Source organism: Vulpes vulpes, chromosome 12 (genome assembly GCF_048418805.1).
Source record: "Vulpes vulpes isolate BD-2025 chromosome 12, VulVul3, whole genome shotgun sequence".
Classification (NCBI taxonomy): domain Eukaryota; kingdom Metazoa; phylum Chordata; class Mammalia; order Carnivora; family Canidae; genus Vulpes; species Vulpes vulpes.
Genome location: NC_132791.1, coordinates 37,316,518 through 37,342,300, shown reverse-complemented (window position 1 = coordinate 37,342,300; position 25,783 = coordinate 37,316,518). Strand labels below are relative to the sequence as shown.

Genomic DNA, 25,783 nt, shown 5'->3' with positions numbered 1-25,783 from the left:
AAAATTACCAAATAACTGAGATGATCTCTTTGATCTTTTAAAAGCCTGTACTTTATATTCATACAAACAATCCCATATTTTACATATAACCAGTAAATTATACAATTACATATATATAAGATCCTATGTAATTATATAATCAGTATATTATTAGTACAAAAACCCATGTGATTGGTGCTTCCCGGAATCCTTTTAAAAGTATAAACATCTCAAAAATGAAGGAGAAAGAAATTTATTGTAAGAATGACCTATATTGTAATAAAATGTTTAAATTCACTTTGTACCCAGTTGTTCATTATGTGCTGAATTGCCTGTAATTTTTCTTGGGTAATGGTGGCTCTTTTTGGAGACTATGCTCTGAATTTTGACTTTACTTTCCTTCCTAGCCAATTGAAGTTTTGCAAGAACTTTGATCTAAGTTTGGATATTGCTATAAAGCTGTTTTATTAAAAAAATTAAAGTGGAAGCTAACAAGTAAAAGATTCAATTCTTTTTATGTTCTCTACATCCATATAATGTCTTTATAAAATAGAACATAGACTCCTATATGACATGTAAATTTGAAATTTATACATTCTCCAATGTTGTGTTTTTCTTCTAGGAAATATCATAATTGATACTATAGTGGTAAAATTTTAGAAATAACATTTTAGTCAGTTTACTCCAGGGGGGGAAAACCCAACAGTTGTACTTATTATCTGAATATCAAAAAATAGCAAAATGAATTCTACAATGGATAAATACTGTTATGTGCCTATTACCTTAATTAAGCTAGGCTAAGCTGCCTAATAGAATCTTATGACTTAAAAGTGGCAAATGTTCATTGTACTCAAACTTCATTGAGAAAAACTAGGCATATTGGCCACCCCAAGATTCAGTAGGTTTGGGAAAATGTAGACCCAGGCTGAGCAATCTATTCTTCAGTTACAACTCTGTTCTATAGAAGAGAATGGATTTTGCTACTCTTTGATATTCTTTTTTTTTTTTTTTTTAAGATTGATTTATTTGAGAGAGAGCGCACACATGACCAGGGGGAGGGGCAGAAAGGGAGGGAGAAGCAGACTCCCTGCTGAGCAGGGAGCCCTTTGTGGGACTTGATCCCAGGATGCTGGGATCATGACCTGAGCTGGAGGCAGACAGTTAGCCAACTGAGTCACCCAGGCACCCTATTTTTTAATATTCTTTGGTTTTAAGTTTGCAGTGCTTTAGGGAATGCTCAGGTTACCAGATCTAGATAGCTGTATATAACATACTATTTTTTAAAATGTTGACTTTTAAAAATGATAGTGTATTTCCCTTTTTCTTTGCTAAATTCTTTTTCTACTTACTCTTCTTTGGGTAGATACTATTTAATTATTTACCTTTTTTATCAGAATCACTTAACTCATGAATGAAATGTTAAATTTCTTTTTATTTTATTTTATTTATTTGAGAGAGAGCATGAGAGAGAGATAGCATATGCTGAGCACAAGGAAGGGGTAGAGGGAGAAGGAGACTCCCACTGAGCAGGGAGCCTGATATAGGGATTCCATCTCAGGACACAAATCATGACCTGAGCAGAAGGCAGATGCTCAAATCACTGAGCCACCTGGGTGCCTCAAAATATTATATTTCTATAACAGAAATTACTTATTTTTTAGGTTCCCTAATTTGCTTTCTTTAGGGGACATAATTTCTTAGCCTAAGTCATGTAAATTTTTGTTCAATGATAGTTATAATTTTCTACAAGGCATAACATATTAAATGTGTACTATCCTGTGATGGTACTGCAAAAGGAAATTCAGTTACGATTCTTGCCTTTAATGCTTTTTAAATCCCTTTGAGGAGTAGGGTGGGTATAAAAGTAAGGTACAAGTAACCATATTCTCTTACATTAGATTACAGGTTGTGAGAGGATGGGGAACCTCATGTACCTATTCACCTTTGTATCCTTGACACCCAGTATTTACCATATTGCTTGGCACATGATAGATTCTCAGTGAATATTGTTGAATGAATAATATTATTATTTTATTGAAGTAAAATTGATAGGCAATATCCTGTTAAAGTATACATCATAGTGATTTAGTATTTTTATATATTATAAAATGATCCCCACAAGAAGTCTAGTTACCACCTGTCATCATACAAAATTATTGTAAAATTAAAGACTCTTTCCTATGCTGCACATTATATCCCTATGACTTATTTATTTTATAACTGGAAGTTTGTACCTTTTAATTCCCTTCACCCATTTCACCTACACCCCACTCCCCTACCTTTTGGCAACCACCAATGTGTTCTCTATATTTATGAATCTGTTTCTGTGTTTTTGTTTGTTCCTTTATTTTGTTTTTTAGCTTCCATGTATAAGTGAAATGATACAGTGTTTGTCTTTTCTGTATGACATTTCATTTTTTTTAAGATTTTATTTATTCACTCATAGACACACACACACACACACACACACACACACACACACACACACGAGGCAGAGACACAGGCAGAGGGAGAAGCAGGCTCCATGCAGGGAGCCACATGTGGGACTCGATCCCCGGTCTCCAGGATCAGGCCCTGGGCTGCAGGTGGCGCTAAACCGCTGTGCCACTGGGGCTGCCCGACTTTTTTCATTTAGTGTAACACCCTCTAGGTCCACCCATGTCACAAACGGCAAGATCTCGTTCTTTTTTTTTTTTTTTATAGCTGAGTAATATTCTATTGTATATATACCACATCTTTATCCATTTATCTTTCTTTCTTTTTTTTCCATTTATCCTTCTGTGGATACTTAGATTGCTTTAATATTCTGGGTATTATAAATAATAGTGCAGTAAACATGGGGATTCATATATCTTTTCAAATTAGTGGTTTCATTTTTGAGGGGTAAATAGCCAGTAGTGAAATTACTGGATCATATGGTATTTCTATTTTTAACTTTTTGAGGAACCTTCAAACTGTTTTGCACAGTGACTGCACCATTACATTCCCAACACTGCATGAGTATTCCCTTTTCTTCATATTCTCACCAACACTTGTTATTTTTTGTGTTGTTGATACTAGCCATTATGACAGGTAGGAGCTGATATCTCATTGTGGTTTTGATTTGGATTTTCCTGATGACTGGTGATATTAATCATCTTTTCATTTGTCTGTTGGCCATCTGTATGTCTTCTTTGGAAAAATTTCTATTTCTTTGTTTTCTATCCATTTTTAATTGGATTATTTGTTTTTTGAGAGTTCTGTTGTATACGTTCTTTATATATTTTGAATACTCTGTATCAGATATGTCATTTGCACATATCTTACTTTACTTTTCTGTTCTTTTTTTTTTAAAGACTTTATATATTTGAGAGAGAGCGTGTGAGAGAAAGCACAGGTGGGGAGGAGAGAGAGAAGCAGGCTCCTTGTTCTGGGACTCTGGTCCCAGGACTCTGGGATCATGTCTCAAGCCAAAGGCAGCCACTCAACTAACTGAGCCACCCAGGTGCTCCAGGTTGCTTTAGTTTTGTTAATGGTTTCCTTTGCTGTGCAAAGCTTTTTATTTTGATATAGTCCCAATAGTTAATTTTTGCTTTTGTTTCCCTTGCCTTGGGAGACATATCTAGAAAAATGTGGCTATAGCTGATGTCAGAGAAATTACTGCCTGTGTTATCTTCTAGGATTTTTATGATTTCAGGTCTCACACTTAGGTCTGTAATCCATTTTAAGATTATCTTTGTGTATAATGTAAGGAAGTGGTTCAGTTTCATTCTTTTGGATGTAGCTGTCTAGTTTTCCCAACACATTTGTTGAAGAGACTTTTTCCCATAGTATATTTTTGTCTCCTTTATCAAATATTAATTGACGATATAATTGTGGGATTATTTCTGGGCTTTCTCTTCTGTTCCTCTGATCTATGTGTTTATTTCTGGGCCATTATCTTACTATTTTGATTACTACAGCTTTGGGACTACAACTTGGAATCTAGAATTGTGATACCTCCAGTTTTGTTTTTCTTTTTCAGGATTACTATGGCTCTTCAAGGCCTTTTGTGATTCCAAACAAATTTTATTATTGTTTTTCTAGTTCTGTGAAAAATGCTATTGGTATTTTGATAAGGATTGCATTAAATGTATAGATTACCTTGGGTAGTACAGATATTTTAACAATAAATGTTCTTCCAATCCATGAGCATGGAATGTCTTCCCATTTCTTTGTGTTGATTTCATCAGTGTTTTATAGTTTTCAGAGTACCAAGTATTTACAGTTGTTATATCTTCTTGTTGGATTGTGCCCTTTATTATTATATAGTGTCCTTTTTTGTGTCTTGTTACCATCTTTGTTTTGAAATCTATTTTGTCCAATACAAGTATTGCTACCCAACCTTCTTTTCAATTCCATTTACATGGTACATGCTTTTCCATCCCTTTACTTTCAGTCTGCAAGTGTCTTTAGGTCTGAAATGAATCTCTTGTTAGCAGCACATGGATAGGTCTTGCTTTTTTCTCCAGTCCATCACTCTATGTTTTTTGATTGCAGTATTTAGTTGATTTACATTCAAAGTAATTATTGATAGGTATATACTTATTGACATTTTGTTACTCTTTTTATGGTTGTTTTGTAGTTATTTTCTTTTTCTTTTTCTTTTTTTAAAGATTTTATTTATTCATTCCTGAGAGACGCACAGAGAGAGGCAGAGACATAGGCAGAGGGAGAAGCAGACTCCATGCAGGGAGCCTGATGTGGGACTTGGTCCCGGGACCCTGGGATCACAACCTGAACCAAAGGCAGATGCCCAACCACTGAGCCACCCAGGTTCCCCTTTATAGTTCTTTTCTATTCCATTCTTCTCTTGCTCTCTTCTCTCATGGTTTCCTGCCTTTCTTTAGTGATACACTTGGATTTCTTTCTGTTTATTATTTTCACATCTGTTACAGCGTTTGATTTGTGGTTACCATTAGGTTTGTATATAGCATCTGATGCATATAATGGTTCATAATACATTGACTGTCGCTTACATTTGAATCCATTTTTCTCTCTCCTGCCACCTTTTAGGTATACGCTGTCACTTTACATCCTTTTATTTTGTGAATCCCTTGACTGAATTTTACAGATATACTAATTTTTATTGCTTTTGTGTATCCTACGTTTTTCCTACCTATGGCCTTTTCTTTCCATTCAAAGAGTCCCCTTTAACATTTCTTGTAGGCTGGTTTAGTTGTGATGAATTCTTTTAACCTTCTTTGTCCTGAGAAACTCTATTTCTCTTTCTGTTCTGAATGATGGCCTTTCTGGATAGAGTATTCTTGGCTACAGGTTTTTCCTTTCAGCACTTTGAATATATTATGCTATTCCCTTCTGACCTGAAAAGATTCTGCTAAAATCAGCTGGTAGCCTTATGGGGTTTCTCTTATATATAACTGTTTTCTTTTCTCTCGCTGCTCTTAAAATTCTCTTTATCACTACTTTTTGCCATTTTAATTATTATCTGTTGTGGTGTGGACCTCCTTCAGTTTATTTTGTTGGGGGCTTTCTGTGCATTGGGGATCTCAATTTCTGTTTCCTTCCCCAGATTTGGGAAGTTTTCAGCTATTATTTCTTCCCCGTTTTTTCTCTTCTTCTGGGATCTTTATAATGGGAATGTTATTACACTTGATGGAGTCACTGAGTTCCCTGTATCTGTTTTTATTTTGTATTATTATTTTTTTTCCTCTCTTCTGTTCAGCTTCATTGCTCTCCATTACTTTTTCCTCCAGGTCTCTGATTTGTTTGTTTTCTTCCTCTAGACTACTATTTATTCCATGTAGTTTATTTTTAATTTTAGTAATTTTTATTATTTTTTTTAGAGAGAGAGAGAGAGTATATGAGCAATAGGGGACAGGCAAAATCCTAAACAGACTCCCTGCTGGGTGCAGATCCTGATGTGAGGCTTAATCTCACTACCCTGAGATGATGACCTGAGCCAAAATCAAGAGTCAGATGCTTAACTGAGCCCTAAGGGCACCCCTTAGTTTAAGTTTGAGTTCTTCATCTCTTCTTTTTTTATGTTTTCTGTCTCTTTCCTAAGGCTCTCAATGAGGTCTTCCATGTTTTTCTCAAGTGCAGTATCTTTATAATCATTACTTTCATTCTCTTTTTTCTTTAAGTTTTTTTTTAAAGATTTTATTTATTTATTCATGAGAGACAGAGAGAGAGAGAGAGAGAGAGAGACAGGCAGAGGGAGAAGCAGGCTCATGCAGGGAGCCCGACGTGGGACTCGATCCCGGGTCTCCAGGATCACGCCCTGGGCTGAAAGCGGCGCCAAACCGCTGAGCCACCGGGGCTGCCCTGCTTTCAATTCTCTATCAGTCATATTACCTATCTCCATTTCATGTAGCTCTTGTGCTGTGATTCTGTTCTGTTCTTTCATCTGGGACATACTTCTGTCTCCTCACTTTGTCTGTGTCTGCTTCTATGTGTTAGGAAAGTTAGCTATTTCTCTTGCTCTTGAAAGTAATGGCCCTACGAAGAAGAGGTCCTATAGAGTCCTACAGTGCAATGTCCCCTGTTCACTAGAACCTGGCTCTTCAAGGGGGTCTTCTATGTGTGTTGCATGTGGCCTACTGTTGTGGCTGAACTGCTTTTGCCTTTTGGTCCAGTTGTCTGTAGTGGTTCTCTTTGCCTGTTGTTGGCAGGGTTTGGTCTCTCTCTTGTTAGTGGGCAGTCAAGGACTGCCTTGGGCTTGAGTTGAATCAGACCAGGCATTTGCCAGAGATACAGTAGCAATGAACTGCAGGGTACTTTCTCTGTATTGTCCTCTGAGAAGCTTTTGTTGCTTTGCAGGGCCTGTAGTCAGACCAGATACCTGCCCCAGCCCACTGCTAGGTCCCCCACTGGATTGGTGTATCTGGTTATCTTCCCCTCTCCTGGAGCAGCAGTCACTTTGGAGTAGTACTGGCCCCTATTCAGTTTGCTTGCACATTGCCAGGCTGTCGGCACTGCTTTTAAGGGGCTGTAGCTAAGGGCATATTGATGGAGTCAGATTTGCAGGAGAAAGAGGGGGGGTGGGGAGGTGAGGAGCACATAGTTAGCAAGGTTTGTGTTGGTCTGCTGTGGGAAGGGACCTGGAGCTGCTTTAGAAAACTGCTGCAGGGTTAGGTTGGTTGGGTCTGTAGGAGAATGTGGGGGCAGGGTACACAGTGCTGACAAGGTCCAAACCTGTCCACTGGGGGAGGGTACCTGTAGCCACCCAAAACTCCTGCTAAGGTTAGAGGGTATGGATCCACAGAAGCATTAGGGTAGAGGGGTGGAGAGGAAGAGGAGGCACACCAAATAGCCAGCTAGGTGGAGAGTGTTGGGGCTGTGCTGGTTTTCGCAGGTTTCTGTGTCTCTGTGCTGGTAGGTAAAGAAAAAAATGATACCCACTTAGCTCCTTTGTCCCAAAGATCTCTGTCCCTCCAGCATGTGCTCTGAGATTAGTCAAGAAACCTTTTCCTGTATACCCGTAGGCATTCTTCAAATTGTTGCTTCTATGCTGTATCTCTGCAGGGCTCTTTGTAGTGCTGTCTCTTTAATGGTGGGGACTCAGTTTCCTCCTGCTTTCCAAGGTCTTCCAGAGCCAAGCCTACTGGTTTTTAAAGTTCCAGGTGTTAAGCCACACTAACTGTAAGAACTTGTAAAATTATGCCCTTTTGGTTTTCTAAGCCAAATGTCATGGGGAATGTCTTAACTGTCCCTAGGGGCACTTTTGCCCTCTCCTCCACTGCAATGTCCCTCCCTCCAGCATATAGTCCTGTTGGTTCCTTTAGCTCCCAACTACATCTCTGCCCTTCCTACCCTCTTCAGTGTGGCCTCTTCTCTGTATTTACCCATGGAGAGTCTTTTCTGCTATTTTTGTAACAACCATTTTCTTGGTTATTACTCTGATGTGGGTAGTTGTATTTGTGCGACAAGGTGATCTTAGGATCCTCCTGTTCCACCATCTTCACTGGAAGTGAGTTTTGACTCAGTCTATACTGAGTCTATACTTTGCTTTTTTATTTTAATTTTAATTTTTTATTTTAATTTTTTTATTGGAGTTCAGTTTGCCAATATATAGCATAACAACCAGTGCTCATCCTGTCAAGCGTCCCTTTCAGTGCCTTTCACCCAGTCACCCCAACCCCCCCCCCACCTCCCTTTCCACCACCCCTTGTTAAGAGTTAGGTGTCTCGCATGTTCTGTAACCCTCTCTGATATTTCCTACTCATTTTCTGTCTTTTCCCCTTTAATCTCTTTCACTATTTTTTTTATATCCCCCAAATGAATGGGACCATATAATGTTTATCCTTCTCCGATTGACTTGCTTCATTCAGCATAATACACTCCAGTTCTATCCATGTTGAAGCAAATGGTGGGTATTTGTCATTTCTAATGGCTGAGTAATATTCCATGGTATACATATACTGCATCTTCTTTATCCATTTATCTTTCAGTGGACACCGAGGCTCCTTCCACAGTTTGGCTATTGTGGACATTGCTGCTATAAACATCAGGGTGCAGGTGTCCTGGTGTTTCACTGCATCTGTATCTTTGGGGTAAATCCCCAACAGTGCAATTGCTGGGTCGTAGGGCAGGTCTATTTTTAACTCTTTGAGGAACCTCCACACAGTTTTCCAGAGTGGCTATACCAGTTCACATTCCCACCAACAGTGCAAGAGGGTTCCCCTTTCTCCGCATCCTCTCCAACATTTGTTCTTTCCTGCCTTGTTAATTTTCCCCATTCTCACTGGTGTGAGGTGGTATCTCATTGTGGTTTTGATTTGTATTTCCCTGATGGCAAGTGATGCAGAGCATTTTCTCATGTGCTTGTTGGCCATGTGTATGTCTTCCTCTGTGAGATTTCTGTTCATGTCTTTTGCCCATTTCATGATTGGATTGTTTGTTTCTTTGCTGTTGAGTTTAATAAGTTTTTTATAGATCTTGGGTACTAGCCCTTTATCTGATAGGTCATTTGCAAATATCTTCTCCCATTCTGTAGGTTGTCTTTGAATTTTGTTGACTGTTTCTTTTTTTAAAGGTAAGTTCATCCCATCTGCATTTCTTGATATAACATACTTATTTGATCTTTGTTCTCTGGTTGACCTTATGCTTTCTGTTTTTAATCTTTTCTTAGCTTTTTATATTTGCTGTATTTTTTATTTGTGTGTGTTTGTATATGCATACATTTTCATGTTGATAGTTTGGGACATTTAGAGCTTATGTCTGTTCTTTAAGTGAGTAAAGCCATTACTTTATATATTATATTTAACAGTATATTTCTTCTAACATATTCTGAAAAATCTATATAATATTTCTCAAATGGGCACTATAAGAAGATAAGAAAATCAGTATATTATTTATTCAGCCTTTGCTTTTCCTGCATTTTAAAGTGAACTTACAGAGAGTAATTCGAGGACTGAATTTATTGTTGTTAGCATTATTGGTTGTTTTTTTTTTTTTTTACACTGTCAAGATTTATAATGCTTATGTTCCGTAACCATCTTCTCCATTATTTTTAGTATAAATTCTGTGGTAAAATAGATTTGTTATATTGGTTTTTCTGTTGCTGTATAACAAATTATCATAAGCTAGTGCATTAAAACAACACAATTATTAAGTTGCTATGGGTCAGGAGTCTGAACGTAGCTGGATCTCATATGGTTGTAATCAAGGTTTCAGTTGGGTTGTGCTCTTATCTAGAGGCTTGATTTGGGAAAAATCTGCTTGTAAGCTCATTTAGGTTATTGATGCTATCCATGTCCTTGGAATTTTAAGACTGAAATTTGAAATGGGACCAAAATCTGCATTAGGATTCTTCAGAGAAACAGAAGTAATAGATGTGCATACATATGTCTGTATTTCTATCTCGGTCTATCTAGAGAGGGAAATTGATTTTAAGGCATTGGCTCATGCAGTTGTGGGCTGACAAGTCTAAGTTGTGCAAGACTGGCTGGCAAGGTGGACACCCAGGGAAGACTTGATGTTGTGACTCAGTCAGTCTTCCTCAGAAGACTATAGCCCTTTCTCTTATGGTCCAGTTGACTGGATGAGGCCTAGACTCATTATGATGGAGAGGTAATTTGCTTCACTCGAGGTCCACTGATTTAAGTGTTAATCACATCTGAAAAATACGTTCACAGTAGCACTAGAGTGGTTTTCATCAAAAGCTGGATCCCATGGGTACTCTGGCATAACCAGGTTGACACTTAAAAATTGACTAAATGGGTAAAAAGTTCTGAGGTGAATAGGCCTTTAGTGAGGTTTTATGTTTATCTGGCTAGGGCTTAGGCTGCGTTTACTGTGTGCTGTAGCTGTATGTGTCAGAGGCTAAACTTTGTTTTGTTGTCCTTTTTGGGGGGTTCTCTAGAAGCTTCTTAAATATTGTCTGAAACGTTCTTTCCATTGTGTTCCCTTGTTATATGGAGGCCCTGTTGATGTGATGGTGAGGTGTCAAGGGGTGGGAAGTATTCTGTAGTCCCTTAATTAGGTCTCAGTCTTTTAGAGAGCTGTATACCTCCATCATGACCTTTCCAGGTGCTTCTCAGTTTTCTCTTGGATTAATAGGGAAGCAAGAGGGTGTTGGGAGTTACATGTTTCCCTTCTGTCAGCCTGGTTAGGCTCTGTTAAACCTTCCCTAAGATTGGGTGTTTTTGGACTTCTTAACTTTAAAAACGTGTACACTTTGATCTTCCAGCCATCTGTTTATTATAGATGAGATTTTCCTACCCTGGTAGTAGTTCCCATGCCATTTTCTGCTCCTAGGCTTATACTCTGGTAAATTGCCATTATCTGTATCTACCTATTTCTCTAGTTTTGGGAATAGCAGTTTGCTCTATGACCACAGTTCTCTGATAAATCTAAGAAGAATTGTTGGTTTTTAATTAGTTCAGCTTTTTTCATGTTGTGTAAATAGGAGAGATGACTTCTAAGTTCCTTACATGCTTGAGTGGAACCTGGAAGTCCCTCCGTTATGTTTTGTTGTTCCACTGAGCAATATTAAGTAGCTCTTAATTTTTAAGATTTATATCCTATGGAATAGGGTAACACTTAAGAATGACAGTTTATATACCTTATTTAAGTCTTACTTATGTATCTAGTCAAATTTCTAGAAAGTTATATACATATACACACACTCATGTACACTATTTTTTAGCTAGTTGCAGAAAAAACTTCGATAGAAGTGTAATCTACTATTGTTAACATTTAATTGATGATAGTGCAAAACATTGCCTATAGCTTATTTTGGTAAGATGTGCCTTAGTTTTGTCACCGTTAGTTATAAAATAAATTATGTGATTAATTCCCCTTCTAGTACTACATTAGATAACATGACTCTGCTCACAGCCTAGTATATTGTATTTAATTAGGTCATGATTGGTCTCTAACATTATATCCCTGCCCCTTTTTTTAAACTTATAGGAAGCTCAGAAATAAGTTTTGGTTCTCAGTTACAATTAGATCTGTTACTCCTTCCTTTTTCTCCATTTACCATTTTTTTAAACGATTTTATTTATTCATGAGAGACACAGAGAGGCAGAGGGAGAAGTAGGCTTCCTGCAGGGAGCCCGATGTGGGACTCGATCCCAGGACACTGGTATCATGCCCTGAGCCAAAGGCAGATGCTCAACTGCTGAGCCACCCAGACATCCCTATTTACCATTGTTTTTATTGTTGTGGTTTTATAACTTCTCTGTTTAATATTAAAACTTTCATGCCCATTTCATGTAGGTCATATAAATAATATATTAACTATGCTCAAGTATTGCTTGATAGAATTTTAGGTCTTATGTTGCTGCCCCCCCCCTTCCCCTTTTTTCCTGTGTCATACTCTTTATCATTCTCTTCTTACTCTATAGACTTCTCTTGACCATGATGTGAATTATTCATTTCATGTCTTATCCATAATAAATTATTTGTTTCAGAGATACTTTCTCTTGTCACCCTTTATGCTTTATGGTTCCTCTGAGTTCTATTTGCTACTTTAATATTAACTCAAGCCAGGCCATTAAGAACGTACTCTATCCAGGGAAGTTTGTTGAAAAATTTCATAGAGCTAGATTTTAAAGTCAACTACAGCTGTATATATCTGTATTTTCATTATTTAAGGTACATCACTGAGAGGTGCCTGGGTCAGTAAGTTAAGCATATGCCTTCAGCTCCGATCATGTTCCCGGGGTCCTGGAATTGATTGTGCATTGGGTGCATTGGGCTGCCTGCTCAGTGGAGAGCCTGCTTCTCCCTCTCCTTCTCCTTCTGCTGCTCCCCCCACTCGTGCTCTCTCTCTGTCAAATAAAAAAATAAAATCTTAAAAAAATAAAGTAGATCACTAAGAGCATATTTTATTAGCAAAATATTTTGCATTATACAAAATTTTATAAATCTTTAAAGGTTTAACTTATTGGTTATCTTTTATTAGCAGTAAAACTTTAAGTTATTACTTTAATGATTCAATATAATATCATATTTATCACACTAATTACAAGAATATTGTTAGTTTGGGGTATTCCATAGCTTATGGAATAGGGTAACACTTAAAAATGATGGTTTCTATATCTTAATTCTTACTTATGTATCTAGTCAAATTTCTAGAAAGTTATATACATAAATATACATATGCACACTATTTTTTTAGCTACTTACAGAAAAAACTTACCCACTGTATTATGCTTTTTTATTTAAAAATTATGTCTGTATTTGTCCTTGTTGATTACTAAATTCACTCAAATGCCAAAATTCATATTATTAAATAATTTTCATGAAAGAGCTTGCTATTGGTGTTTAAGTTGTCAATTCCTATTAAGTTTAGCTGATATGAATGGGCAAAGCCTTCCAAAACTTAAATCATTTGGTTTAGTGTTTTTTCCTTCCTAGGGTCTAAATAATTTCCAGAATAGATGAGGATGCTCAACTTTTTTCAGTTTTCCTTTCAAAGGAAAGGTTTTGTAGTCTCTAAATAGTCTTAGTATGCACATGATTGAATTTATCATTCTGTGTCATCAACTTTTTTCAGTTTTCCTTTCAAAGGAAAGGTTTTGTAGTCTCTAAATAGTCTTAGTATGCACATGATTGAATTTATCATTCTGTGTCAATCTCATTCATAAACATTTGCTAACCTGGTTTAGAAAAACGTTATGACAACATAGGTAGTATAAAATGTGTCAAATGAATAATATGGGCAAGACAAATCCAGAAAAGGTAGAAATTAACTGTGGCCATTTGAGGAAACCTTCATGATGGAAGGCAGATATTGAATCTTGAAGGAGGGTAACACTGAGATGAGAATAGAAAAATGCCGTGTGAATTATGGATGGGCCACATTTACATGTCTATTCTTAAGCTGTTTGGTTGATGTTAGGCACATTTTGATGTGCCCTAATAGTTAAAATAGTAAAAAGTTAAAACTGTATTGAGGAACCATTTTTACTTACTACATTTGTAAAAAATTACCAGACTTACAAGTCAAGTGTTGGTGCAGATGTGGAGCTGTGAGAACTCTTGAAGTGCTCACAGCCTATGACTTCGCAACTTTACCTCCAAATATAATCTTAAGCAATGTTTTTCAAACTTTTATTAATATGACTCCTACCCTAAAATAATACATTTTACTTAATAACCCCAGTATACCGACACATGAAATAAAAATTTCATATAATAATTGCCCCTAATATGTATAATAAAGGTAAAAATATAACAAAGTACCAAATGTGAATTTAATAATTAAATAAAATTTAAATTAGGGATCCCTGGGTGGCGCAGCGGTTTGGCGCCTGCCTTTGGCCCAGGGCGCGATCCTGGAGATCCGGGATCGAATCCCACATCGGGCTCCCGGTGCATGGAGCCTGCTTCTCCCTCCGCCTGTGTCTCTGCCTCTCTCTCTCACTGTGTTCCTATCATAAATAAATAAAAATTAAAAAAAAAAATTTAAATTAAATCAAACACTAAAAATTTAGGAGATAGTTGATATATCTGCTTCTTTCATAATTTTATTTTTCAGCATAGTTTTTTTTGCTAAGAGTTTATGCTTACATTTTGATGTTTTCTATTGTATTCTGTTCTACTTTTAAAAAATGCTGATTGTGATGACTAAATTGATTTAATGACCCATTACTAGATTGCAATCTGTAGTTTGAAAAATACTGCTTGGGAGAAATTCTTGCTCATCTGTATCAGGAGACATGTTTGAGAGTGTTTATGGCAGCATTGTTTGTATACCCCTTTTCCCAAAATGGGAAGCAGCTAAAATATACACTGACAAGAGATAGATAAATATATTATAGTATATTTATATAATAGAATAATACTACACACCAAGGTAATTGAAATGCAGCTACACCTATTAGTATGGATCAATTTGGGAACATATGTTGAGCAAAAAATAATAAGCCACAGAATATGTATAGTATGATTTAATTTATATGAAGTTCAGAAATAATCTAAACTGTACAGTATATCAAATAGGAATAACTGTGTCTTCACACTATAAAGAAAGACAAGAGAAAGCTAAGAACCAGAGTTGTAGGATAGTTAGTGCCTTATCCTAGAGGCCATAGAAAGTGTTGGAAGTGTTAAGGACCAGGGGACCTACCGAGGACTTCAAAGATAATGGTAAAGTTGTGTTTCTTAATTAGGTGGTTGTGGATACAAGATTACTCTTTTTATTCTATTCTTTATACCTTACATATTTCTTACAGATAATTTTTGATGTATTCAGTATTTATATATGTATATATATTTTTAAAGAGAACATGTATATGCAAACAGCAGTGGTGGGAGGGTGGTAGGGCAGAGGGAGAGGAAGAGAAAGCATCTTCAGCAGGCTCTACACCCAGTGCTGATATGGAGCACAATCTCACCACTCTGATCATGACCTGAACTGAGATCAAGAGTGGGACGCTTAACTGACTTAATCAGTAATCTTGTATCCACAACCACCTAAAAAAGCCGTAGATACAAGAGTGAAACTAAGAACTGAGTTATGGACACATCCTGTGATTAGATATTATTTGTCAGATACCTCTGACAAATGAAATGAACAATTACAAATTATGGCAGTTCTAATATTCTGAATATTTTTTTCTATGAAGCAAGATATCTTTGGTACCAAAAGAAACTTGCCATTTTCCAGTCTTGAAAATTCTGAATGCCTTCACAAAACCATGTTTCTCTAAAAAATGTTTTCTTCCAAATGATACTCAAATAAGAGGGTGATTCCTGTCTTAGCTACATACACATTTTCTTTGATTGGAATGTTTATAAAATTTTGTTTTTCTTCTGTTATGCACCTGAATCCCAAAAGTTTGCTTTCTGAATATGGCTTAGTATTTGGTAACCAGTTTTTATGTGTTCTTATCTTAAAGTAATAAACATACCATACTTGCACTGTTTACTTGAAAACTGATGAGCAGGTCACCAGAAATGAGAATTATGTTAACAGACATTATTATGAAAGCTAGTTAATCCTAATACCATCAATCAAAATCTGAAACCTTTTAAATAAAATAATTTTTTTCTCAGATATACCCGCTTACCAATAATTACGATGTTTTCCATAGAGTGAAACTGGACTAAAAAAGGAAATAAATGACCTTGTTAAACAGAAGATTGCAGTTGATGAAGAAAATGCTTTCTTAAGGAAAGAATTCAGTGACTTGCAGAAGAAATTTAAAGATAAAAGTCAAGAAGTTAAGGTGTGTTGGCTTGTACCTAGTTTTACTGTACTATTGCTTTGAAATCCTACTTTAAGCTTTGTCAGCCTTTGTGGCAGAGAAAGTGACAAGCTCGGAGGAAAAATTGCCTTAGGCCCTGCTGTACCACACAGTTTTCTCACATGTGAAAACTGAGGAAGATGCTTTAAAGATAAGACTCCAAGCTTTATAACTTTCAGATAAATAGTTAATGATGGAAATGGAGCTAAGAAAGTAGGAGTGTGAATATGTGGCTTCTTGTAATTAGATTCTGATGGGACTGGCATTATTAATTGATAAAACCCAGGTCTGGGAGGATATGTCTGTGTGGGTCTCAAAAATAGCTGGGGACAGCATCAAAGGCAGCTTGATCAATTAATGGGCTCTTTGCAAATGTGTACTCATCAAAGCTGTCATCCAGTGAAAAAATATGACCCATCCACCTGCATGAAAAGAGGCCAATAAAAGTATACAGGTGACCTTGGCCATCAAATATAGAAGAAGCTGCTGTGAGGGTAAAACTGCACAGTTTATATTTGCTGATTAGTTCTCACCTTTTTTTTTGTTTGTTTATCGGCCCTTGTGGTACTGTTCTACAGGACACTAAGGAGTGTGTGCAAAATAAGGAAGAGCAAAACAGACTGGTTATAAAAAATCTGGAGGAGGAAAATGAGAAATTAAGTGCCCGCTGCACTGACCTGCTAAATGACCTGGAGAAACTGAGGAAGCAAGAAGCACATTGGAGAAGAGAAAAATATAGCATTGATGCAAAAATAAAGGTATGCAATGAGAGTGGAGAGAATGAAAATAATGCCATTATTTTGGATCTAGCTTCTTATAGGAAGTTTATACATGTGATTTTCTTTAAATAACAAGTTATATATTCAGATCCACCAGTGGGGACCAGCATTAATTTATATTCCTTCACTTAAGACCCACAGCTTTTTAAAAATTGATGTTGCAAAGCAGGAAACTGACTTCAAATAGTTATCTAAAATGTAATCATTAAAAAATAAAGGCTATAGCATTTCAAAACATGTTTTGAAAAAACATACTTAGAATCATGAGGTTTGACTTTTTCAGTTAGAGCTTAAATTTATAAATATAGTTATAATTCATTACAATAGAGTTTTAAGAATGTATTTTCCAGATCTTTTAAAAAATAAAATGTAAAAAAAAAAGCACACAACAGTTGAAAAATACTCATATGTGTTTTGAAGATGGTGCTTTTCTTTGGTTTAAGAGGGCCTTATTCATAGTAAGATTTTATTTTCATAGAAGATAAAAGGTACTATCATCCTTTGTAATATTCTTATATCTTTTGTCCATCAGTATTTTTCAAAATAATACTTTTTTGGTGGCTCTCTCTTCGTCTTGAGAATGTTTTTGTTAGCTTTTTTTCTATTAGATTTCAGGGTTTTTTTTGTTTGTTTGTTTTTTGTTTTTACCATAGATTTTGCTGAAAAGGTCAGAAGAAAATTTTTGTAATAGTAAATATGATAATGCCTCTATGTAGGCACATATAAAAAGAATATATAACATAAGCACATACATATATAGCTATTAAAATATACTAAGTATGGATGTGTGTGTGTAATTATTTTAGAGGTGAAGGGGCGTGCATTTCTCTGAGTGTGTGAATATCTGCTCATTGCACATTTTAAGGAAATACATTAAATCTTTTAGGGTATCATCAGGGAACAACTGAGCCATTGAGAGAACTGAATTCTGGTGCATTTGTTTTTCTCAATTTTTATGTAGTTTCTGCTTCCCTGAAACCTTAAGCAGTTTGGTAACGTAATAAGGGTGAGTGGTACTTCCTTATGTTAATTCATAGGTACAGGAGTGTTTGGTGATACTTTTCATATCACTGATGACTATTTGCCACTGAAATAGTTCATTCTGTGATTTGCTGTGATCTTTATGTTCTATGAATTTTTTTTAATTGTAGAGTTTGTCTTATTGATCCATAGACATTTTTAATTTATTCTGGATACAAAGTATTTTTAATACTTTGTTATACATATTAAAGTACTTTCTGTTCCATGAATCTCAAGTAAGGTGACTTGGACTTTGAGAAGTTTGTGGATTTTGAAAGAGTCTGTTTTCTTCTCTAATGTTTTGACATTAGGAATCTAACATGCTAAAGTTTTCTCTGTTCCAAAGTCTGTAATCTACTTAGAATTTATTTTGGAGGGTGGAGTCTTTATTGATTTGTGATGTAGTCTCTCTCATTCAAAGTTTTCCTGTGTGTATAGGTTTGTTTTTGGACATCTTATTATTTTCATGGTTTTAGGTATGGCAGTTTTGTAATTTGACTCATTATTTGGTAGAGAACTTCTGCTTCTTTATTCTTATTTTTCTAAGTCATGAGCCCTATATGTGCTTCTCCAGTATCTTATAATACTTAAGAACTATTTGGTTTCTGGGGTGCCTGGGTAGTTCAGTTGGTTGAACTCAGCTTCAGGTCAAGTCATGATCTCTGGGTTGTGAAATTGAGTCCCGCATGGGTCTCTGGGGTCAGTGGGGGAGTCTGCTGGAGAGTCTCTCTCTCCCTCAGCTTCTCCCCTCTTACGCGTTTGTGTGCACATTCTCTCTCTCTCTCTCAAATAAATAGATCTTAAAGAAAAGAAACAATTTTATTAGTTTTGCTGAAGAATTCTGTTAGAAAGTAGATTGGAACCGCACTTAGTTTATGAATTAATATTTGGAGAATTGTAACATTACCATTCATTTATGTGGAATAAGATTTTGTAACTTTCAAGGAAGAGGGAAGATGGCAGAAGAATAGGGGACCCATGTTTCATTTGGTCCCTTTAATTCAGCTCGTTATCTATCAAATCATTCTGAACATGTGTGAATTCAACCTGAGCTGTAAGAAAATAATTGCTACAATTCTACCAATAGAAAAGCGATCACTTTTTGCAAGGTAACAGGTGCAGATAGGTGAATCTGAGAAGCTATATTAGAAGGTAAGATATTGGTGGGAGGTGGGGGGGCAGGGAGTCTCTATAAGTTGGTTACCCGAAAGTGAAACAGCAGTGAAGCACACAATTGGAGCTTTTAGAGGTCTGCGTCTGTAAGGGGCATCACTGCCTGAAAGGTACTCCAGTGGTGAAGCAGGGCAGAATCAGGTAGTACGGTTAGGTCTTAGGATCCCAGGGTTACAGAAACAGTGATGCTTACCTGAGTGTGTCACAGTTTCCAAACACTGGAGTGGTGAGGATGGCTACAGTCAACCAGCAGGAATGGCCTCTCAGCTAGGTGTTGCCAGAAACTGCAAATCGCAGCATGATCGGTTGATAGCTCTTCAAGCAGGGGCCAACAAGCAACAACCCCTGGGAGATCCTGCTCCTTGCCCTCAGAGGAGCAGTGTGGATGTGTGCAGGATCAGGCAGTTGCCCCTGAGCAGGGGCCTAGGAGGGGTGGGACCATGGTGAGGCACGCCCCCATTGGGGTGGGTATGTATCCTAGCAGTCCGAGGAGTTTGATACACACAAAAGGGATTGACTGCTTTTCCCTGAGTACACTGAAGAGTGGGGACAGCAATTGTTCAGCTCCGGGCCAGAAATCTGGGCACTGCCATTTTCACTTTCTTTGTCACTCTCTGAGATAGTACAAAAAGCCTTCAGGGAACAGAAGCCATATAGAGCAACCTGAGGCAGCTTAAACTGAGCCTGGCCCCCTGGAAGAGGTGGTACAACTCTGCCCAGGCAAAGCCAGCTGAAAATCAGTGCAACAGGGCCCTCCTTAGAAGACTAGCAGGAACATCAGTCCAATACCAAGTTTATAGATCACTCAACTGAAAAAATCCTGCACTAGGGGAGAATAGTATATAGAGTTTGAGGTTTTTTTCTCATGAGCCTTTAGTCATTCAGTTTAAAATTTTCTTTTTTTTTTTTCTTTTTTCCCCTCTTCAAGTAATTTTTCATTTTATCAACTCTTGGTTGTTAAGTCTTTTTTTAATTTTCACTTCTACATTTACATTTTATAGATATATTCTTCATTTTTGGCTTCCTTTACTGTATTCAATATATATATATATATTTGAGGGGATATATATATATATATATATATATATATATAGTTTTGTTTCTTTACAATTTTGAAGTTTAGTATCTTCTAATAAAGAGACCAAAATACACCCAAGTCCAAGAGGATAACCCTGTTTTGTCCACCTGTGAGATTATATTCTCTTTTTTCTCTTTTTCCCTTTTTTTTTCTTTTCTTTTTTTGGTTTCTGACCTCTTCAGATTTGTCTAGTGTATATTTCGCTGGGATCATGGTTGATATTTTTTTATTTTGTTTTCTCATTCATTCATTCATTCCCTTTATTTTTCTCTGGACAAAACGACTAGAAGGAGAAATTCACAGCAAAAGAAAATAATAGAGGTATAATCCTTGCCATAGATCTAATCAATATGGATATAAGTAAAATGTCAGAAACTGAATTCAGAACAATGGTTATAAAGTTATTAACTGGGCTTGAAAAAAGCATAAAAGACACAGGGAATTTCTTAGTACAGAAATAAAATCTAATAAGGCCAAAATTAAAATAGGTAACTTTTAATGGAGATGCTTTAATGGTGATGTAGGCTAAAATAAAATGGATGCTCCAACAGCTAGGGTAAATGAGGTAGAAGAGTCAGTGACATAGAAGACAAAATGATGGAAAGGAAGGAAGCTGAGGAAAAGAGAGAAAAACAACTAATGAATCATGAGGAGAGGTTTCAAGAAATCAGCGATACCAAAAAGTAAAACAATATTAGAATTATTGGGGTCCCTGAGGAAGAAGACAGAGAGAAAGAGGGACAGAAGGTATATTTGAGAAAATCATAGCTGAGAATTTCTCTAGTCTGGGGAAGGAAAGAGGCATTCAAGTCCAAGAGGTATAGATAACTCCCCTCAAAATCATTAAAAATAGATCAACACCCTGACATATAATAGTGAAGCATGCGAATTTCAGAGATAAAGAGAAAATCCTAAAAGCAGTTCAAGACAAGAGGTCCTTAAGGTACAAGCGTAGGAGCATTAGACTGGCAGGAGACCTATCCATGGGACCTCGTAGACTAGAAAGAGCTGGCATGATATTTAGGGTACTAAATGAAAAAAAATGCAGCCAAGAATACTTTATCCAGCAAGGCTGTCATTCAGAATGAGAGGAGAGATACAGAGCTTCCAGGACCAACAGAAACTAAAAGAATTTGTGATCACTAAACCAGTCCTGCAAGAAATATTAAAGGGGATACTGTAGGTGAAGAGAGAGCCCAAAAGAAACAGACCAGAAAGAAACAAAGAAAATCCACAGAAATGGTAACTTTACAGGTACTACAGTGGTAGTAAATTCATATCTTTCCATAGTTACTCTGAATGTAAATGGGCAAACTGCTCCAATCAAAAGACACAGGGTATCAGATTTGATAAAAATAAATAAGACCCATCAATATGCTGTCTGCAAGCGACTCATTTTAGACCCCAAAATACCAAACCATTTATCATGTTAATGCACATGAAAAAGAGGTGGAGTAGCAATTCTTATATCAGACAAATTAGATTTTAAACCAAAGACTGTAGCAAGGGACAAAGAGGAACAACATATCATACTTAAATGGTTTATACAACAAGCGGATATAACAATGATAAATATTTATGCACCTAATATGGGAGCAGCCAATTATATAAACCAATTAATAACAAAATTAAAGAAACAGATTGATAATACAATAATAGGGGACTGTAACACATCACTCACTGCAATGGACAGATAGATCATCCAAGAAGATCAGAAGATCAACAAGGAAACAAGGGCTTTGAATAACACCCTGGACCAGATGGACTTAACATATATTCAGAGCATTCTATCCTAACGTAACAGAATACACATTCTTCTTGAGTGCACTGGAACATTCTCCAGAATAGACCACATACTGGGTCACAAATCAGGTCTTAACTGGTACCAAAGATTAGGATTATTCCCTGCAGATTTTTGGACCACAGTGCTTTGAAACTTGAACTCAATCACGAGGAAATTTGGAAGGAACTCAAATACGTGGAGGTTAAAGAACATCCTACTGGGTTTCAGTGGTTGAATGTCTGCCCTCAGCTCAGGGTGTAATCCCAGGACCCTGGGATCAAGTCCTGTATTAGGCTCCCCATGAGGAGCCTACTTCTCCTTCTGCCTATGTCTCTGCCTCTTTCTCTTTGTCTCTCATGAATAAATAAAATCTTTAAGAAAAAAGAGCATCCTACTAAAGAATGAATGGGCCAACCAGGAAATTAAAGAAGAATTTAAAAGGTTCATGGAAACAAATGAAAATGAAAACACAACTGTTCAAAACTTTTGGGATGCAGCAAAGGTTGGCCTGGTAGGGAAGTATATAGCTACACAAGCCTTTCTCCAGAAAGAAGAAAGGTCTCAAATACACAACCTAACTTTATACCTAAAGGAGCTGAAGAAAGAACATCAAATAAAGCCTAAACCCAGCAGGAGAAGAGTAATAATAAAGATTAGAGAAGAAATCAATGAAATAGAAACCAAAAGAACAGTAGAACACATCAATGAAACTCAAAGCTGGTTTTTGAAAGAATTAATAAGATTGGTAAACCCCTAGCCAGACTTAATCAAAATAAAAGAGAAAGGACCCAAATTAATAAAATCATGAATGAAAGAAGAGAGATCACAAGATCATAACCAACATCAAGGAAATGCAAACAATTTTAATAACGTCTTATGAGCAACTCTATGTCAACAAATTAGGCAATCTGGAAGAAATGTATGCATTCCTGGGAACTTATAAGCTTGAAACAGGAAGAATAGAAAACATGAACAGATCCATAACCAGCAAAGAAATTGAAACAGTAATCAAAAATATCCTAATAAACAAGAGTCCAGGGCCTGATGTTTTCCCAGGGGGATTCTACCAAACATTTAAAGAAAAACTAATACTTGTTCTTTTATAGCTTTTCAAAAATTGAAATGGAAGGAAAACCCAAACTACCTCTATGAAGCTAGCATTACCTTGATCCCAAAACCAGAGAAAGGCCAAAGAGGAGAACTAAAGACCAGTATTCTTGATGAACATGGATGCCAAAATACTTACCAAGATATGAGTCAAAAGGATCCAGCAGTACATTAAGAGGATTATTCACCATGACAAAGTGGGATTTATTCCTGGACTGCAAGGGTGATTTGACATATGCAAATCAATATGATAGATCACTTTAATGAAAGAAAAGATGACAAGCATATGATTCTCTCAATTGATGCAGAAAAAACATTTGACAAAATATAACATCCTTTTTTTGATTAAAACTCTCCACAGTGTAGGGATAGAGGGACCATACCTCAATATCAAAAGTCATCTACAAAAAACCCACAGCAAGTATCATTCTCAGTGGGAAAAAATGGAGAGCTTTTCCCCTAAAGTCAGGAACACAACATGGATGTCCACTATCACCACTTTTGTCCAAAATAGTATCCCTATCCTAGCCTCAGCAAGCAGACAACAAAAAGAAATAAAAGGCATTCAAATTGATAAAGAGAAGTCAGATTTTCACTCTTTGCAGTTGACATGATACTTTATGTGCAAAACCCAAAAGAGTCCACCGCAAAACTGCTAGAACTCATACAGGATTTCAGTGATATGGCAGGATATAAAATCAATGCACAGAAATTAGTTGCATTTTTATACACCAGCAATGAGACAGAAGAAAGAAAAATTAAGGAATCAATCCTATTTATAATTGTACCAAAACCATAAGACACCTAGGAATAAGCCAAAGAGGTAAAAGGATCTGTACTCTAAAACTACAGAACACTAAAAAAAGAAATTGAAGACACAAGGAAATGGAATAACATTTCATGCTCATGGATTGGAAGCATAAATATTGTTAAAGTGTCTATGCTGTCCAGAGCAGTCTACACATTCAGTGCAATCCCTATCAAAATACCATTGACATTTTTTCATAGAACTGAAATAATCCTAAAATTTGTATGGAACTAGAAAAGACTTTAAATAGCCAGAGGGATATTGGAAAAGAAACCTAAAGCTGGTGGCATAAAAATGCCAGACTTCAAACTATATTACATTAAGACGATATGGTAGTGGCACAAAAATGGACACATAGGTCAGTGGAATAGACTGGAGAAAGCAGAAGTCAGACCCAGAAATCAATTCTGTGGTCAACTAATTTTTGACAAAGCAGGGAAGTATATTCAATGGATAAAGGACAATGTCTTCAACAAATGGTGTTGGAAAAATTGGACAGCCACATGTAGAAGAATAAAACTGGGCTATTTTCTTACACCATACACAAAGATAAACTCAAAATAGATGAAACACCTATAAATGTGAGACAGGAGTCCATCAAAATCCTAGAGGAGAACACAGGCAACAACCACTTTGACTTTGGCCACAGCAACTTATTGGAAGATACATCTCTAAAGGCAAGGGAAACAAAAGCAAAAATGAAGTATTAGGACTTAATCAAGATAAAACTTCTGCACAGTAAAGGAAACAGTCAACAAAACTAAAAGCCCACAGGATGGGAGAAGATATTTGCAAATGACAGATAAAGGACTAGTATCCAAGATCTATAAATAACTTACCAATCTCAACCCCCCCCCAAAACAAACAACCCAGTCAAGAAATAGGCAGAAGACATGAGCAGATATTTCTACAAAGAAGACATCTACATGGCCAACAGACACATGAAAAAATGCTCTATATCACTTGGCATCAGGGAAATATAAATCAAAACCACAATGAAGGCACCTGGGTGGCTCAGTGGTTGAGTGTCTGCCTTTGGCTCAGGTCGTGATCCCAGGGTCCTGGGATTGAGTCCTGCATTGGGCTCCCTGAGGGGAACCTGCTTCTCCTTCTGCCTATGTCTCTGCCTCTCTCTCTGTTTCTCTCATGAATGAATAGGTAAAATCTTTAAAAAAGGGAAAAAAAAACACAATGAGATTCCGTCTCATACCAGTCAGAATGGCTAAAATTAACAATTCCTGAAACAACAAGTGTTTTGTGGATACAGAGAAAGGGGAAACCTCTTACACTGTTGGTGGGAATACAAGTTGGTACAGACACTCTGGAGAGTAGTATGGAGGTTCCCAAGAAGTTAAAAATAGAGCTACTCTGTGACCCAGGATTTGCACTACTAGGTATCTACCCCAAAGATAGAAATGCATTGATCCAAAGAGGCACCTGCATGCCAATGTTTATAGCAGCTACATCCATGATAGTTAAACTATGGAAAGAGTTGCAATGTCCATCGACAGATGAATGGATAAAGAGGATGTGGTATATATGTACAATGGTAATGGAATATTACCCAACCATCAGAAAGGATGAATACTTACCATTTAACATTGATGTGGTTGGAATTGGAGGGTGTTACACTAAGTGAAATAAGTCAATTAGAGAAAGACAATTATATGGCTTCCCTCATATGTGGAATATAAGAAACAGTGCAGAGGATCGTAGGGGAAAGGAGAGAAAACTGGATGAAAGTCATCACAGAGGGAGAAAAACCATGAAAGACTCTTAACTATAGGAAAAAAAATGAGGGGAGGTAGATGGGGGAATGGGATAATTGGGTGGTGGGCATTAAGTAGGGCATATGATATGATGAGCACTGGTTGCTATATGCAACTGATGAATTGTTGAACTGAAACTAATGATGTATTATTATATGTTGGCTAATTGAATTTACATAAAAAAGATTTTGTATCTTTCTTAAAATGGCATTGTCCACTGTTACTAAATTTAGTCCTAGCTACTAATATTATTGTAAAAAAATTGTATAGTGGTAAGTAGTATTTTAAATTATATTTTAATTATTTCTAGGAGACAGGATTGTTACTGATTTAACTTTATTTTCAATAATTTTTTCTAATCTTACTCTAAAAATTTTTATATTTTTTGATTTTTCTAAGTTATATAATTACATTGTACATTAAGAAAACTTTGTATTTTTTTCTAAAATATTAATTGGCATATAATTCACATGTAACTCATTTAAAATTCCCAACGTGCACTAGTTTTTAGTTTATGCAAAATTGTTCAGTTATTACCACAATTACTTCTGGAACATTTTCATCATTTTAAAAAGAAACCCTGTAACCTTTAGCAATCACTCTA

General features: G+C 36.4%; 1 protein-coding gene across 9 annotated transcripts in view; it reads left to right on the top strand.

Moving 5' to 3' along the window:
- The window catches only part of CNTLN (centlein), a 322,986-nt gene that overhangs the window by 82,816 nt on the left and 214,387 nt on the right, over nucleotides 1-25,783 (top strand). For all 9 annotated transcript variants that reach the window (XM_072728210.1, XM_026001444.2, XM_072728209.1 and 6 more), the window contains 2 exons: nucleotides 15,510-15,644; nucleotides 16,241-16,420. In XM_072728210.1, the coding sequence (XP_072584311.1) occupies nucleotides 15,510-15,644; nucleotides 16,241-16,420 (315 nt within the window). The remainder of the gene's footprint in view (nucleotides 1-15,509; nucleotides 15,645-16,240; nucleotides 16,421-25,783) is intronic.